The 17572-nt window shown below is 32.1% G+C and overlaps 2 protein-coding genes across 2 annotated transcripts; one reads left to right on the forward strand and one right to left on the reverse strand.

Moving 5' to 3' along the window:
* Window positions 1-6427: 6427 nt before the first annotated feature.
* Window positions 6428-12171, forward strand: LOC147071379 (DNA-directed RNA polymerase III subunit RPC6-like). The gene is made up of 5 exons (XM_085947996.1): window positions 6428-6506; window positions 6821-7049; window positions 8562-8766; window positions 10067-10318; window positions 11884-12171. The coding sequence occupies exons 2-5, from the start codon at window positions 6826-6828 to the stop codon at window positions 12118-12120; spliced, it is 918 nt and encodes a 305-aa protein (XP_085804122.1). The 5' UTR covers window positions 6428-6506; window positions 6821-6825; the 3' UTR covers window positions 12121-12171.
* A 2013-nt stretch (window positions 12172-14184) lies between these two features.
* LOC147071380 (optic atrophy 3 protein homolog) lies at window positions 14185-17499 on the reverse strand. Its single transcript, XM_085947873.1, has 4 exons — window positions 17294-17499; window positions 16551-16719; window positions 15719-15861; window positions 14185-15470 (listed from the first exon to the last, which is right to left on the reverse strand). Exons 1-4 carry the CDS (start codon window positions 17433-17435, stop codon window positions 15124-15126), a joined length of 801 nt encoding a protein of 266 aa, XP_085803999.1. The 5' UTR covers window positions 17436-17499; the 3' UTR covers window positions 14185-15123.
* Window positions 17500-17572: the final 73 nt, after the last annotated feature.

Below are 17572 nucleotides of genomic sequence, written 5' to 3' on the forward strand. Positions count from 1 at the left end.
GCTTAACATATTTAAGGTCCAACGGGTTAAATGACAAAATAACGTGTAAATCCCATAAGATGATTTAAAATTGTGTAGTTTACTATATTTTAAAAGTACCTACCTAATTTGTATTGCCTAATGCTAGTAATATACATAGGTACGTAAACGGCAATTCTTTAGCGCCAAAATTTAAATTTCCACGTTCGTCCCCGGAATCTGAATACCTATATATTTTTTTAAATATTTATTTTTAAATATTTTTATATTTCACACATTTATACAGTATCCTAAACTAAACTAATAGGTACCCCCTTTACACGTGTATGAATTTACTGCTGACAGTAAGTATTATCGCGGACATAACAAGAAAATGTACGTGTAAACAAGTATTATCCTGCAGTTGGAAAGATTGCATGCATGCAATGACATTATTAATGGACAACGCACTAAATACAGTAGCTAGCAAGTAAATTCGCACATAGCGACATTCGCACATTATTGTATAGGTAGGCGTCACGCAATTTCCATTATGCGATATCACGCATAGGGAATTTATAGCAGTATCACCTTTATTGTAATGGCGTTAGAACAGTGTTTCTAGTGTCAATGTTCATTTGAGCGAACCATTCGGCAGACCCGAAAAAAAGCATCGGGAATTTATAGCAATATTACCTTTATTGTAATGGCGTTAGAACAGATTATGCCATTCGGTAGCCCCTACAAAAAAGTGAGTGTCATTTTTTTCCAGATGCTTCGTCCATATTGATGTAATTGCATGCATGAATCAAAAAAGTTCGGAAGCTTCTGAATTACTTATTGTCAGCAGTAAATCCATGCACGTGTGCAAGCGCTATAATGGTCAAGTTGGAACTAATGCTAACTATTCAAATCACAGTAATACATAAATAATAGTTAGCGTACAAAAATGCGATGTTCTAAAATTACGGATACAGATGTGATTGACTGCGATATCTGCCATAGACAAACGATTTAGATTTATTGTATACTTATATGTATATTTTCATTCACTTTTCTCATAAATTTTATTGCTTCATCTAAAATGGCCCTGCGGCACAATTGTGTAAATATATCAACAAACTCATTGGGTAGGTACTCTAACGTGACGGGTACAAACTTTGATTTACTATTCTTAATGGTTTGTAATTAATAGTATCAAAATAGCTATTAGTGCTAAAATGGTTTGATATCACTGCTTCATAATTTAATATCACTTTTCTCATTATACTTACGTAATGTATTTTGTGAATAACGTTTTCAATTTGAATAGCCACCCGCTTGACTTGATCCACAGCATAAAGTCAATGGAAAGCACGCCACTATTGGGTCTAGGATGATTTGGCGCCGGGACAACTGGACGCCACGTAATTCGAAAATAAATAGACGTTAGGTACTTATACGTACTTTAAAAAAAAATATTTAATATTATTATTTATATTTCAATTATTATATTATGATTTAATAGTTGGTGAGAATTTAAATATGCACACGTAAATAATGATTTAATCGTGCATATGTTTAAGTTCCAACGAAAAAAGAGTTTTTATTTTTATATAAAGCCGTATGCATGATAATTCTCAATCCGCAATAAAAAAAACTTTGTGTTAAGAGTAAAATGAAATAAAACTACTAAGTAGTAGATAGAAACTGATTAAAATTCATCGTCTACGTTCTGTTTACGTGTATACGACAGTGCGGCGTCCAATTATCCTGGCGTCCAGTTGTCCCATTCCCCCACTATTAGCGTTTCAGTCTAGAGTGGAAATCGTAATTCGCACCTATACTAAAATATGTGGTACAAAAATAATGCAACTTGAATTGAAAACAGCCATGTAATTGCATATTGCAGTAATAAATGAATGGTAATTTATTAAAATAATAAATTCATAAAATTATCGTAGATCGTCATAGCGAGAAAACAATACCTAAATAATACATTATTTTCGTTTTATAGTCGTTGTCTCACGCCATTTGTTGAATTTTAATAATGTTTGGAACGTGATTGTATGACTGATGTTAAATTCAAACGAACCATGATTACCAATATACCTTTACGCTACAATACGTACATACCTAATTTCAGTGACGTCCCTAGACAAAATGCCGCCCCTAGGCAGCGCGACAATGCCGTCCCATTTTTTATACAGTATTTTTTATCATCCTTTTATGACTCCAATATCCAAGAAATATAATACATTACTAACAAAATATATATCACTAAAACATACAAATTAAATTTATATAATAAATATAACATAGGTAATTAATTATGTTAGACACTTCATCCAAATTCTTTACCAAATATCAGAGTCTGAGGTTCTATTTGGTTGATATTTCTGACACATTTGGTTTGTACCAATCAACAATACACAAATTTATTATTTTCACGCTATTTTTGCATACATGTAAACAAAATAAGTTTAGCTATTTATATATACTTATACCAAATGGTTCTCGATTTGCCGCCCTTCGAGTAACTCCCGCCCCAAGCGACGCCCAATCTGCCTACCCCCACGGGACGTCACTGCCTAATTTGATTCAGAAATGGACTCTGAATATTGATCACTAATTTGACTCTGTTTGACTCATTGATATGACTGCAGTGTATTTATGTATATATATATATACAATCAAAATAAATAATAATATACTATGATCATCATTCACACATTGTTAAATTGACAATGTTCCAAAGGTATATGAACAAAAAAATGTAAATGCTAATACATACCCACCTACTAACAGTACTAACTGCCCGGTACCGCATGCCATGTCCGGAAATTTGTACGTATGCAATCGGCCGTATCACACTTCATCGTGAGTTGTTGTATCGGAAATAGATGGCCGTATAGTATTGAAATTAAATTCATCTCTAAATAAAACCCGTAAAATACGTAATAAAACCACCGGAATGCATGGGATAGGCAGAAGAAAATTGATAGGTAGGTAAGTAAATTAGAAATACAATCATACAGTAGGTATAATATTATTTAGGTAGGTACTTATATAAAAGTTTGGCAGGTGCTAGTAAGGTGTCAAATCTTACCTATCAAAATACCTGATAGTAATGACAGCGTTATTATCTGATATTTATACTAATCAATGTCAAATTAATGTTCTTATAGCGTCAATTACATTGAGCTTCTTTACGAGCTGTTTGTTGGCGAATTTAAAAGCGGGTGATTCAGTTACTGCGATTTGATGATTACACACAAAACTTTCCATTCGCTGAGAAGCCACAAGCCAGCGACTATTTTGACAGAACGTAGTTCGTTTTTTTACCGGGAGGTTGCTACTGCGCTCTACTGCGCAGACGCAGTAGGCCCACACGCCGGCGTGTAGCGTGTAAAGTTGACCGGCTTTCAACTTTCCTCGGTAGAGTGTTTACAACCTGCTTGTTAGCTTGTTCGATGATTACACGGACTTGGCGCATTTTGTAATAAATCGAGACTTAAAATATTTTTTTTCGTAGGGTTATGTCACGTTTTGGAATTTATAGATCAATACATATTGTGTAAAATTATACAAATTTTTCTCGATTTTGACCAAATGTGGACTTATCGCTTTTTGGAATTAGACGCCTCATATTCAATAAAATAAGTTTCTTATTTTATTTATTTATGGTTTTAATATTTCTAATAAATAATTACAAGATAAAAAGAACTTTTTAATTTTTTTGAAACTTGACTGACTATCTTAAGCGATCAAAAAAAATTGTACTTGATAGAAATACTGAATAATGAAATGTCATTTCATACTGATTTCCATAGTAACGTATATATTATTTAATAATTTAGTTGCTAGGACCCCTAGCAACCAATAATGGTATCGAAATAACTTTTCATACAAAACAGAATTAACTAAAAATGAATTCAATTCTACTTTAAGATGGCTAAAAGTATAAAAAAATGCATTGGCATCGTGTTCTGAAATATTCAAGTTTCAAATGTCTAGTTCAAGAAGATCTTCTCCATAACTAGGGCATCTCATACGGAAACATGTATCGCCCTCTCTTTTCTGAAAGAGGCTTCAAAATTTTCTTAACGCTATATACATTTTACTGTACAGATATCGTCAACAGCGGGGAAGATACATATTATGTTATATTGATTCTTGATTCCTACCAAAGTTGCTCATGAACTTGCAGTCCAAGGTAGAAGACGTATTCTTATTGATAGTCAAAACTTTCGCAACGAAACCTTTCTTTTTTTCTTTCTCGCCAATTCTCAGATGCGTTGTTTGATGATCCGCACAACAATAGAAAAATTAGAGGGAACGTTGGTAGAGTCTATTCTATATACAGGCGTACACGTCACACGGAAAGCATTGTGCCATTGTGTCCAACTGTTGCAAGTTTTTATTGGGAGGGAATAAGATGGATGCTGAAGCGGGGGGGAAACCGGCACGCCAGCTTATAGAAGACAGACTCTAGTAAGGTAACGTTGCGTCCTCAGTCAGAATTGTTGCAATTTTTTTAAATTTTGTTTTTAGCTTTTGTATTTACCAATGATTATTAAAACTATAAAACTATTTATTTTTTGAATTGAGTTGTGAGTTGCAAAACCCCCTTTTTATTACATGACATTTCCTTGCGAATTGGAATATTGTAGGAATGATATAATTATTTTGAGCGGATTTATGGACCTAGAAAATATTCAGGACGATCTGCTTATTTTTATGTTGGTACCTACCATGGAGGTATTAACCCATAGCGTACGGGCCGCACTAAATTGTGTTTTTGCTAATTACTTTTCAAATGCAAATTAACACGTTAATTACAAAATTAATTAAAAGGGCCCGTAAGCATTATGTTAAAAATAAGAGAGGTAAGGAATCGGCTCACTCATACAACTGAATGAAGCAGGCCAACAATAACCGACAACTTACGAGAAATAGCGACGCGATAAAAAAAATTCAGGGCATCACGGAGGATTTACTTTGGTCATTATAACGTACCCATATAATATAATGTTAACGTGGAAATCATGTGGAAATTTTGCCGCAAATTGATTACCAGCCTGCCTCACCATACTTGCCATTTTAATAAAATAATTATAGAATATGAATTAACCCATAGACTAATAATCTAGCAGTATATTAGTCTATGATGATACTAACCTAAAAATAATAATATACTGTCAATCAGTGTTACCAACCGTACTATAATTATAGTATTTGTACTATAGTTTTCGTCTGCGTAGTATGTACGATATAAAACAGGTATAGTACGCCCAAAATACTATAATTTTGAGAAATCGGAAAAAAAGTTGCCAATAGAAGATAAACAACGCCAAAATAATCCGTGAGAAGCAAAAAAAATAATCCCCATGTCTAAAAAAGGTGACGTTAATTACTTAACACAGCGATTTCCAAACTGGGAGGCGCGGAGTGTTGCAAAGGGAGGCGCGAAAAGTTTAACATAATTAATGTAGCCACAGGTTTGCAGTTTACAAATGCATAGTTTATAAAACGGCTGCTACTTACAAACTACACAAAAAAAGAGTCCTATAAAAGGTTGTTTGCAAACCTTTCTGCAAATATGGAGACTAATTTTATAATCCCTCACTTTTATACTATTGTGAAGCGCAATGGCTATCTCGTAAAAATGAAATAAAAGGGTCAAATTAATCAAAATGTTGAAATTTGAGGCAAATTTGTTTAGGAACGATAATTTTGTTGTTAAACTGGTTTATTTGGTTGAAATTTAAAAAAAATTGAGTGAATAAATCAATCTCAGGACCATTAATGCATTCACTGAATTAAAACGACAAAACGAAGGCATTCATAAAAAATGGAGCTTTGGAAATCAAAATTACAAAAAAATAAGTTCGCCACTGTTAAATGATTTCTGCGCCAGATATATTGAAGCAAACAAAAATCTTTTTACTGAGTTCTTGGTTAGTTTGCTAATGCACTTTTCACATTATTTTATTATTTTATTATTAGCAAAAAAAAGTTGAAAAATCCTCACCCGGGGGGTCCGCTTCAGGATGTGGGGTCCATGATAGAATCCATTTGTCAATGAACGAAGATGAATTTGGATTGACTACTATTGAAATTGATTGTGCTAATAAACAAGCACATTTGTCAAAAATTAATGTAGTATAAGTAGTAAAACCTTGTTTATTTTTTTTCATTTTTGTATTCGGAAGTAGGTACATTGTTTATTTAAAAAGTTGTCTGTGTTATTTAATGAAATAAGGGATGGGGAGGCACCTAGATTAGATTTTTTTAAAGGGAGTACTAACATAAATTTTGTAAACCACTGACTTAACATTTGAATTTTGTCTAAAAAAACAAGACGTTAATGGATATTTTGTCTAAAACTCACTCAACGCGTACTATATTTTTGGCCAAAATACTATAATTTTGAAGGCACTGTACTATAATTCTACTTTCAAAATATGGCAACACTTCTGTCAATAGTGACAAGTGACAGATCTGTTCTATAAGTGAATGTTGTACTTATCCTAGCATTTTATATTAGCATCTATATTGTAATATTGGTGGGTAATTTATTTTTAATTGGCATCGGCCAAAATTATTATCAATGCTTTCTCTCCCAATAGAATAATACTTTAATTATCCATTGTGTTATACTCCATAAATTAAGTGAATAATTAATTTTTCCATTATGAGACATTGATGTTTTGGTCCCCCCTTTAAATGTCCCTGTAATTTAAACAACAAAAATTGTATTCTATACCGTAAAATGTACTGTATTTTATTGTACTCGGAACAGTTTTCAATTATTTTTACTCAAAAAATTTCGTTGATGATTGATGATATAAGAATTAATAAGTGAGTATTTATTTTGTAGTCATCATGAGTGCTACATCTGGAGCACCGGCTACTTCTGACAGCGATGATGCAGAGATAATTTCAAAAATAACCGCCTTAGCACAATCAAATCCAAAGGGAATATCAGATAAAGATATATCAACGAATATTCCTGAACTATCAGCCGGACAAAAAGTATCAGTGATTAATAAACTTCTTCAGCAGGGAAAGTTTGATCTCTTCAATCAAAAAGGAGTACTTATCTATAGGTAGGATTCATGGTTTACTCAAGGCCCAATTACACCATCAGACTTGTAGACCCAACCAGATTCAACGATTGTCATGAGTAATCGTTGACTTCTAATAACAATTACACAGAACGTTTTAGCAACCAACTCGATTATGTTGACGCTTGATTTAATCGGTTCATAATATACCAATGACATATTAAATGGACAACTCACTTCATATCGGCGCGCACGAGAAATTGTACATGAAAGTCATTCACAGATGTATAGGTAGACGTCACGTGACCATAGACGTATCCATTGCCATTATGCGATACAAGCTTCGAGAATTTATAGTAATATAACCTTTATTGTAATGGCGTATTAATGTCATTGCGTTAGAAACAGATTCTCGTTACTTACGACTTCTTGGAGATTAGACGCAAGTGAGCCCAGCCATCACAGGCAGACGTCCAATGGTTTCTGTCATTCAATTGCATTGAATAAACATTCATCAATATCTTAAAATGGCATTTTATTAGTAATAAATAATATTAACACATGAAAAGTGATATCCCATCTTTCTTGGAGTGTTTAGTAGATTTTTTTTTTACAATTTTAACTAGGCACATTGGCATTTTGTAACACAATAATAACGGCGGAGTCGAAACCTGACAGTCGGAAATTTTGTATGGGCAGACCCAGCGGTGTCGCCAGACCGCTTGCAAGCAGAATGTTCATTTGAGCGTAGGATACTGATATTAAAATATGAATTTCGCCATCCGGCAGACCCGACACAAAGTGAGTGTCATTTTATTTTCTAGATGCTTCGTCCATATTAATGTCATTGGTTTTAGCAACCAACTCGATCATGTTGACGCTTGATTTAATCGGTTCATAATATACGCTCAGTAGCTAGTAAGTTAGTGTTAACAATAATAAGTTAACCAAAAAACATCTATTGGTCAACAAATTTCATTGTTTTGCAAATATCGATTAACGCATAGTGAACTATTGCATTTAGATTTTTTAATCATATATCAGTACAGAAGAAAGAGAATGATCATTTAGTATATCCAAACTTTCTGTGATCAAAAATGAGTCATGAGCGACTAAATGAACTGGCCAGATTTCATTTACTTTCGAGAATGTGTGTAAAATCATGAAAAGCTTTGTTAAATAATGTTTAATCTAAATGAATAATATTTAACACCATGAGCAAGTCATTGAATTTATTATAAATATACCACAGTTTGATAGATTTGACAGACAAAATGGCATTCTTGGAGTGACACTGAGCGGGAGACAATGATTCAATAGGCTCAATGTACTTAAATGCTCAACGAGAATAGCCACTGTAACAATAATCAAATTCGCCCTGCCTAATTACTATGCATTAAAAAAATCGCATCATGCATGTTCCAGGTTAAATTGTTCCAATATAAACGCTTTTAATTATTTTTTTTATTTTATTGTTGAACTAATTCCCTTTACCTGTTATTACAATTTATAACGAGAATGTTTAGTCAATCTCTATTTTTCTAATAATTGCAGATTAAAAGATCTTACGAAAAAGGAGTCTGTAAAAGGTGCCGACAATGAAGAAAAAGTGGTGTATTCCATCATTGAGGAGGCTGCTAACAAAGGAATATGGATCAGAGACATTAGATTTCGATCAAATCTCATTATGACACAACTAAATAAAATATTAAAGAATTTAGAAAATAAAAAACTTATTAAAGCTGTGAAAAGTGTAAATGTAAGTTAAACACCGTTCATTGTTTTATTTTCTTATATATCGAGTATGCTAAGACACGTTGTGGTGAAAATGAATATTGTTCATCAGGTTAAATTATTTAAATGTCATCTACAGCATCTCAAAAGAGCGTTAACAAGATTTATTCCAAGACGATATAACAATTATTATTTTGACAGGGTAGTTATTTATAAAATAATCAATACCTACTTCTACATTATAACAGCCCTGCCGATTGCCACAGTAAGCTGCCGTTATGGGAAAAAAGTGTGTAATGTCATTTTTCTTGGTGTTTAAAATGTTATAAGACTGATGCTCCCATCCCGTAGCACATTTTGAACTCTTAAACGAACATTGTCAGTTAGCAAAATCTGCCGAAATCACCAGAACAACAATGAGGTCACCTCACGTTGTACTGCACTGCATTGACACGTACATGACTCAATGAACATTTTTTATTATTTTCTACATGCCTACACATTTTCGAATCATGTCAAAATCGCGTGTTTTTTGCGGTTGGCACAATGTATTTTCTATAAGAATATTGTCTATTATCTATGGTCTGCGGGTTGGGTTTTATTCAAAATATTATTGAATTTACAGACTCGTTCCTAGGTTACTCCATCATTGAATTTACAGAAATCGTGTTCGTTCAAAATATTCTGCAAAATGACGAACCCATAGACTAAATTTATCACCTTGACAGCAAGACAGTACGCGACATGCATCTCAATATTATACCCCGTTTACACCTGCATGGATGTACTGTGCACAGTAAGAAAATGAATGGGTAAACATGTATTATCCTGCAGTTGGCAAGATTGTGTGCAAAAATCAAACAAGATTGGAAGATTCCAAATTGTGATGATTTATTGCGCGCAAGTAAGATTATTTTCGATCTACGCCTGCGCAATAGAGCGATAGGGGCGAACATGCCGGTAAAAAAATGAACTACTCATTTTGAGCTCCGATTTTCAATACAACTTGTCAGATAGTATAAAATGAAATGACAACCTCGCGTCTCGCTTATTCTTGAAGAATGAGATTGGAGAGATAGTCAGCACTTTTACGTGCAGGTGTCATAATCACAACTTAACTTTCTTGTCATATTTTTTTGTTTGTTCCATGGAATTAAAGTCAATAATAGAATGAAAAAAACCACACAATGTAAATTTTAATAAAGTATGCATGATTCTTGTTATTTTAGCTTATGACACATCTCGATAGTTTTTAAAGCATTCCTATCATTCATCAATAATAATTTATAGTTCATGATATCAACATAAAAATATTATTCTTTCAGGCTGCGAAGAAAAAAGTTTACATGTTGTCAAACCTAGAACCCGATAGATCGATCACTGGTGGTGCTTGGTACCAAGATCAAGATTTTGAATCAGAATTTGTGGATGTTCTCAATCAGCAATGTCACCGGTTTCTTCAGGAGAAAGCTGAAAACTCTAGAAACAATCCAGCAGGCCCAATCGTCGCCAGGAACTTCGCTTACGCTACTGCCAAAGATGTCCATAAATTCATTACTGACCTTGGCATCAGTAAAGTAAGTGGTATATTAATATTTCCTTTGAATTTTATTATTCGAAAGCTATTGCAAGTCTCTTGCATTATACATAACAACGATGATTTTAATTTGTTTCCCTTGCAGTTTGCAAATACTTAAATAAAGTATCAATAATGGTTTTAAAACAAAGTTTTTTGTTTGCTGTGCTTTAAAACCGGTATAATGGAGTTCTACTACAAACACGCTAATTAATTTGATAGTATCAACTATACAATAATATGTAATGACATGAGATAATATACCTTTTTTTATATATAATTTTACTCAGGTTTTGATTGCGACCTGCTGTCTCCGTCTCTTCGTTTTTGATCCTTTTTTCAGGTCCTCTCCAATTCTCTTAAAAAATCTTACCAGGCTCTTTTGTTTTCCCCAATACCTGGGTAGTTATATTAGTTACAATTTGGCTATTACAATTATTTTGATGTTCAAACATTGTAAACAAAAAAAAACCTATACTTCAATATAGAACTATGAGTACGCACGCTTACAATATTATTTGCTTTTTGTTTCTTACGAAATACTAACTGATCGTAATATTTATATTAAGATTGACTTTAACATATAAACCAGCTAACTGAACTTTTGACGAAAAATGAGATTTTGATGGCATTTTATTATGAAGCATGTTTTCTATACTCACAATATTTCACCTAAACCTATAAATAAATGCGTTATTGTTATTCACACAAAACAGCCAACTGCAGGTGTGCCAAAATTCCAATATCATAAATAGAATAACTCCGCTCTTTGCATATAAAAAGGAAGCTAAAATAGTGTATTAATTCATAGTGCAGCTTATTTGTAAAATAAATTCGAATTGTTAATTTCCACTCGATAGTTAAATTATTAAGTTTTTTCTCCTTCCTGAACAATATGCCCAAGTGGAGTTAGCTGGTTTCCAGATTAAGCAGTCGATATTATAGAGTGTCTTTTATATTGTGACTAAGGATTGCAATACCGGTATTCCAGTATTTTTTGATACAGAAACACCGGTTTTAAAAATCAGATAATACTGATATATTCGGTATTGGAAGTGGAAACAAAATGTATTAATTAACGTAAAAGGTTTAACATGACTGTATTTTTTCGTCAGGTTCCGCATGTCTGGTTTACTTTCGTTGCCCTTCAACGCCCTTGGAAACCAGTAATGGCATAAGCTATCGAATATTAATATTTTAAAGGGATTTATATTAAATATATATTTATTGATAGATACTTTTGTTTTTTCCGTACATTTCACGAATACCGGTATTGAATAGGAAATACCGGTATTAGTATTTCCATTCGGTATTGCAATCCCTAATTGTGATCCACACGTCATAACTGCCATCTAAAGAACTTAAAATCTCCCCTCTTTCATATGATAATATATCTTTATTCCCCACCCCCTACTTCTATCCTTTCACTCTACATACAGTGCTATGTAGTAGGCACAATATAAAAGTCATACTATAGCTCCATATTTTTGATAAAACAGCATTGTCAAAAATAATATTTTGATGTTTCATGATTGTTTCATAAATCTTATTTTATTTTCTTTTCAGGTGTCTTTGGATATTGAAGATTTAGAAACTATATTAAATACACTAGTATACGATGGCAAGGCAGAAAAAACTGTGGCAGCTGACGGAAATAGGCTTTACAGGTCAATAGAATCTTTATTACCTCCGCCTGGTTTGGTGAGGGTTCCTTGTGGTATATGTCCATTGATACACAAGTGTTCGAAGAACGGTCTCATAACTCCACAAGCCTGCACCTACATGAACGAATGGCTTAACTGAATTATACACATTTCTTATTTTTATACAATAAATTATTATGTTCATTACGGATGACTGTTTTTTTTCTCTTCCAAATTCCTGATAACTGAACGTCAAGTAAATCAATTCTCATTAGAATATACTGCAGATCTATTCCATGTAACCCTTCGACTCAAAATTCATTAAAAATCGAAATAATAATAAGTATACCATGATGTATCCGAGCGTCTAGCTAGTACATATTTGGGGATATCCGATGTCAAAAATATCACTCGGTAAAGTCTTTTTTTCATTGGTAGCGTACTAATTATTACCCTTATAAATGTACCAGTGAAAACTTAATTGGTAGAGTAGAGTAAGTGAGATACTGCGAAAGTGTAACACAGGAGCTCTGGCCATATTTTAATGTAATTAATGTAACGTTCCATTTGAGTTACTTCATAATTATTTAGATAACTGTAACGTACTTTGGATACGTATATAACACAATATAGTTAGATATCTCCATTCTAGAAAATTAACAAAAGTTTGTTACAAAGTTGGAATAGACCTGCCGGAGCCTGCAATAATTATTAGTGGATGTACTAAGAAAGTTTGTATCACCTAGCTGGAGAGCTTTTTGGTGTATAGTAAAAAAAGTCTGGATTGTATTTTAATACAAAGATTTATAAATTTTGAATATTTTATTAACAATGTATATTTTACAGTAATCAGATGTTTTGCTTACAAACAAAGTCTAAGACTCACTCAATGGTTTGTGTTCGCGAATATCGGTAATAAATTGTGGTAACATATTAAAAAAATAACATTATTCTTCTACAAATAAAGTTAAGATTTCAAAAAATATATACACAATATGTACTTAACGTGACTTCTGGATACAAGGATATTTTAACAATGAATCTTATTAAATATTAATTTGAATATAATGTGTAATAAACGATGGAGTCCAAATTATATCAAAATTATACTTAAAATACATTAAATACTCAAGAATAAGTGGAAAGTAAATGTATAACATAAAACATTATACATACTTACAATGGATTCTCGATTATTGTTTTTAAAGGGACCAGATGAACCAAATGGTAAATGCGGTATAAGAGAAATAATGAATTACTAATAACAGATAATTAGAATAAGAATTTCACATATTTTGCATAATTGGAGTTGGGGGGGAGAACCAGTTATTTAGAGTAAACAGAAGCGTGCATTGTTTTTGTATATCCAGTATGTATGCACATATTTATTTGGAACAAGAAAGAATGATCAATCCAGAAAAATATGGCAAACTGGATGAAATCTAAAACAATCAGCATTTTTCAGGACCTGACCAAAAGGAATGATACATTTAAGAAAACGACAGATTGAGAATCCCCTGTAATAATATTGTATTCAACTTTAAAGCAGTTCAAAATACCTCGTACCTTCAAGATTCACTGTTTATTTTATGGCTTCTGCATTATTCAGGAATGAATAAAAGGGTAAATCCACCAATCCACGTTAATTATATCTAATGGCCAAGTACTCCAAACGCACCAGTCGCGGTGTTAGCACTAAATGAGTTAAAGTTGAAAATCTGTTATAATAAAGTAGGTCAAAAAATTTATAAATTGGTTAGTTTACCTGATTTTTATTATATAAAGGTGTTTAATTAAGCAAATAAACAATTTTCTTAAAAAAACAAAACAAAGCTTAAATTTTCTAAAAATACAAGAAAATCCTATTTAATAGTCGGAACAGTCGCCGGCACACGTAAAAATTACTGCAGAAAGTCACATCACGGGACAACAGAACCAATTTCCACGCACAATGATGTGTGACCATGTTCTAATCATGCACCAAATTAAATATAATAATTCTTGGATTTAAATAGGTGGACTATTTTATATACTGGAAATTTTATCCATTAAATAGAGATTCATAAAATCTAAGTTTTACTATATTATGACATTTGTGAGGATTGCCAAAAGCTATAATAAAATTATGTAACGATTCAAGTCATTTTTGAATATTTCGTATACTAAATAAAGAAGTGTCAAAAATCACTAGGTATGTACATGAATTATTGATAACAAGCTTACAGATAATTCAAAATAAGTTTTACTTAAATAGAAAAAAACAATGTATAAATACATTAAATATACAATTATAATTAGGTAAACAGATAACTTTTTCACCATGAATAAATATGACGCAGGCAACAATCAAGATGACTTTTTGACAAAAGTTCATATCAAATATAGACAATCATATTGTCTGGAGAAGCATTCATAAAATTATATATATGTACATACAATATGATGACGAAATAATCACTGTCATTGGTCTACAATTAAACTATTTTTTTTTAATACTTTTTTAGTTACATGTCAATAATATTTACAAAATTTTTGAAATGACATGCATGTGCATGCATACATAAGACTATTTACATTGTTTTGCTTCCAAGCTTTGAGTATTTTTCAAAGCGTAGATTAACTTATCCTGGACAATATTATTGTGTTTGATCTGTGTATAACGGGATATTGAAAAAAACCTATTGACTTTACAAAAGTTGACTTACAATAAAAATTGTATTTGAAAATTCACATAATACTATGTACAAAATGTATCTTAAAATCGATAATCAATCAATAATACCTATGGGTCACGTAATAAAGTAATATTTACAGTGGATAAAAGAAACATCAAAAATTCAAATATAAAACAACCTCCACTTCATTGGTAATTGCAGGATTCAAAATAGACATCACTATCTCATAATAGTATGGCAGGGTATCTTAAGCTTTTTGGTACAAATTGATGGCTTTTTTACCTTTTCATTCCAATTTTTTCCGTACATGTTTCTACATTTAAAATGTATCATACGATATCTCTCAAAAAAAATGTTGTTGAAAATGTTCCCCGGCCCACTCAATATGCCAAGTGACCCCATTTTGGGCCACGTCCCTTAGGTTAAGAACCCCTGTACTATGGTAATGTTAATTATTTAAGTAACGCATTAGTTTAAGTGCAAATCTATTACAATAATCCTTTTAAATCACTTTCAATATATTTTAACGCTTGTAAAATTATACCAGGTTTCCTTCCATTCAGAGCAGCGTCAATATTCTTATCCATTTCGACTTGTGGAGTATTCAAGATATCCAATTCCACATAATTCAACGATTGTAAAACTATACCTCCATTGGGATACGGTGCAGACATATTTTGGACATGCGTTTCACCGGAGCTATTTACTTCAGGAGAAATTGGAGCATTCTTGCTTAGACTAATATTTTCTTGAGATCCTGGGGGAGGAGGTTCATCTCCGGGTTCTTTGCTGTCACTTTTGAGAAGCGCCCATGGTTTGACGACTACTCGAGTTTCTGAAATTATTTTTAATTACACACCTGTAATTAGTATCTATAACAGTTGTGAAAAAAGTAGTTACTTCAGTTGCATTAAAAACTCAATTTAATATTAGGACAAGGCGAAAAAAATCTTTATTAAAAAATCATAACTTTATATGTACATAATTTTAAAATGTAAATAAAAATCATTGTTCATTTCATGTACAATCAAAAGTTTATACTTTATTGTATGGTTTTACCTATATTATTATATAATAGCTTACCTAATTCACCGATATTCCTTTGTAATTGACGTATTTGGGTATCCTGAGTTTGGACAGTGAAGTAAAGATCTTTAACTGTGTCATTTAAATGAAGCATCTCCGCAAGCCGTTCTTCTTCCTTCGCTGCTTCTTTTTTGGAACTCCTGAAATAATATTGATAAATCACCATATCTACACAAGACATGTAATATAGACCCACCCCACAATGTGAAGGACTTATCTTAACATGCTATTTTGTTAGGAGGAAACGACAGTGACGGATATAATTTTCCAAGGTTTTAAGACACTATTTTTCATAACATCTTATGAATAAAACAAAATCTTATCGATAATACATAAATTATTCAAGGACTATTTGCTTATGGGTATTAAATTGGAAGGTTTCTCATATTTTCAGCAGTGATACTTGGCATGGTAAAAAGACTGCTGCATCAAAAATTTTCACACATTTGATTATAATTAAAATAGAAAAATTACATTACTTAAACACTATGTGCCTCCACTCGAAAAAGAAATCATTTCAATGAATATTTGTCTTAAAGTGAAAATAATGAAAAAACCATAGATTACATTAAATGGACTATAAAAAAATCAAGATTTAAGAAACCATATTATTAAGTATGGTGTGCATTTGGCAGCCATATATTATGGTCGCTGGAGCATTTAGGATCATTTTGTAACTTTGCAACAGCTTTAAGAGTGAGGTTTTTACTTGAAGAGTGGGAAAACATCAAAGATATTGTGATAATCTAATAAGTTCGAACAGATTGAGATGAATTCTTCCAATTTTAGGTTAGCGATAACAAGAAAGTGTATGAAGGACAACACATACCTATTCCATTCTAAAATCAATAGAACTGATCCTAGAATGTAAATAATTCCTTCGCCCAACAAATTGGCACCCAGCTCTATTGCCATTTGTTCATTTAGCACTGGAACATTAACAGGCTTTCCCAAATTCATTATCCACATCTTTGATTTAATTTCACACCAATTATAAACTGAAAGAAACATAAAAAAATCCAAAACGTTAATCATTATTTTAAGAATCATCAACCCTGCTTGTATCTAAGACTATTATGTTTATAGTTATGTGTTGATTACTTGCAATCAAATATACCTCGGTCACCTATGTTATTACTATATTTTTAGATAAAGTTCCAAAAAATAAACAATAATAGACATGCCATTCCTCAATAATTTTGTGCTCATGTTTGTTGGTATAGGTATATAGTAATATTATGATGGGATATAAAAATATACTGGCTAATAATCGAGTGTTTCAAAACAGTAATAGTTAAATCATTAATTATATAAATATTTGAAACATACTAATAATACAGTACTCATATTGAATTGTCATTGTAAATGCTTTTTGCTCAAGGTAAATGAAGCCATGACTATCAGACAATATGTAAACAATCAGCAGGTATTAATTTATAAATTGCCTTGGATTGCATTCCGTATCATTTAATCAATGCCATTATAATGGCAATGACACTGAGTCTGTTTTAAATATGATGCACGACGACTTGCTATGTAACATGCGATTTCGTAAGCAATAATAATACTTACATTGGGCAGGTGGCATGCATACATAAGTACGGAAAAATCTATTATTTTTAGCCCTTTCTTTAGCGAAATTAGCAATGGGTTTGCTAATTTGTTTAAATAGCAAAACCGCTAATTTAACTGTGGGAAACGCTCCGACAACCATCCTTGGGTCCGATTCGAAATTTTTATTCAAAGCTGAAAACTGACATTTGTGACTTACAGAAAATGTTGCTAGCGCTAGCAGATTAAAAAATTCAATCCCTAGTTTGTGTCAGACTATCCGGATCTGACGAGTGTCTT

Source organism: Rhyacophila brunnea, unplaced genomic scaffold, assembly GCF_057557595.1.
Source record: "Rhyacophila brunnea isolate RB1 unplaced genomic scaffold, BYU_Rbru_1.0 scaffold_20, whole genome shotgun sequence".
NCBI classification, from domain to species: Eukaryota; Metazoa; Arthropoda; class Insecta; order Trichoptera; family Rhyacophilidae; genus Rhyacophila; species Rhyacophila brunnea.

What these genes read in the sequence shown, in the direction of transcription:
- LOC147071380 (XM_085947873.1), bottom strand. Translation starts at nt 17,435, where the DNA reads ATGGTTGTCGGAGCGTTTCCCACAGTTAAATTAGCGGTTTTGCTATTT. An exon ending in ATGCATGCCACCTGCCCAAT is followed by an intron (nt 16,720 to 17,293) that starts GTAAGTATTATT and finishes TGTTTCTTTCAG; the next exon opens with TTTATAATTGGTGTGAAATT. An exon ending in AAGGAATATCGGTGAATTAG is followed by an intron (nt 15,471 to 15,718) that starts GTAAGCTATTAT and finishes AAATAATTTCAG; the next exon opens with AAACTCGAGTAGTCGTCAAA.
- LOC147071379 (XM_085947996.1), top strand. Translation starts at nt 6,826, where the DNA reads ATGAGTGCTACATCTGGAGCACCGGCTACTTCTGACAGCGATGATGCA. An exon ending in AAGCTGTGAAAAGTGTAAAT is followed by an intron (nt 8,767 to 10,066) that starts GTAAGTTAAACA and finishes TTATTCTTTCAG; the next exon opens with GCTGCGAAGAAAAAAGTTTA. An exon ending in CTGACCTTGGCATCAGTAAA is followed by an intron (nt 10,319 to 11,883) that starts GTAAGTGGTATA and finishes TTTTCTTTTCAG; the next exon opens with GTGTCTTTGGATATTGAAGA.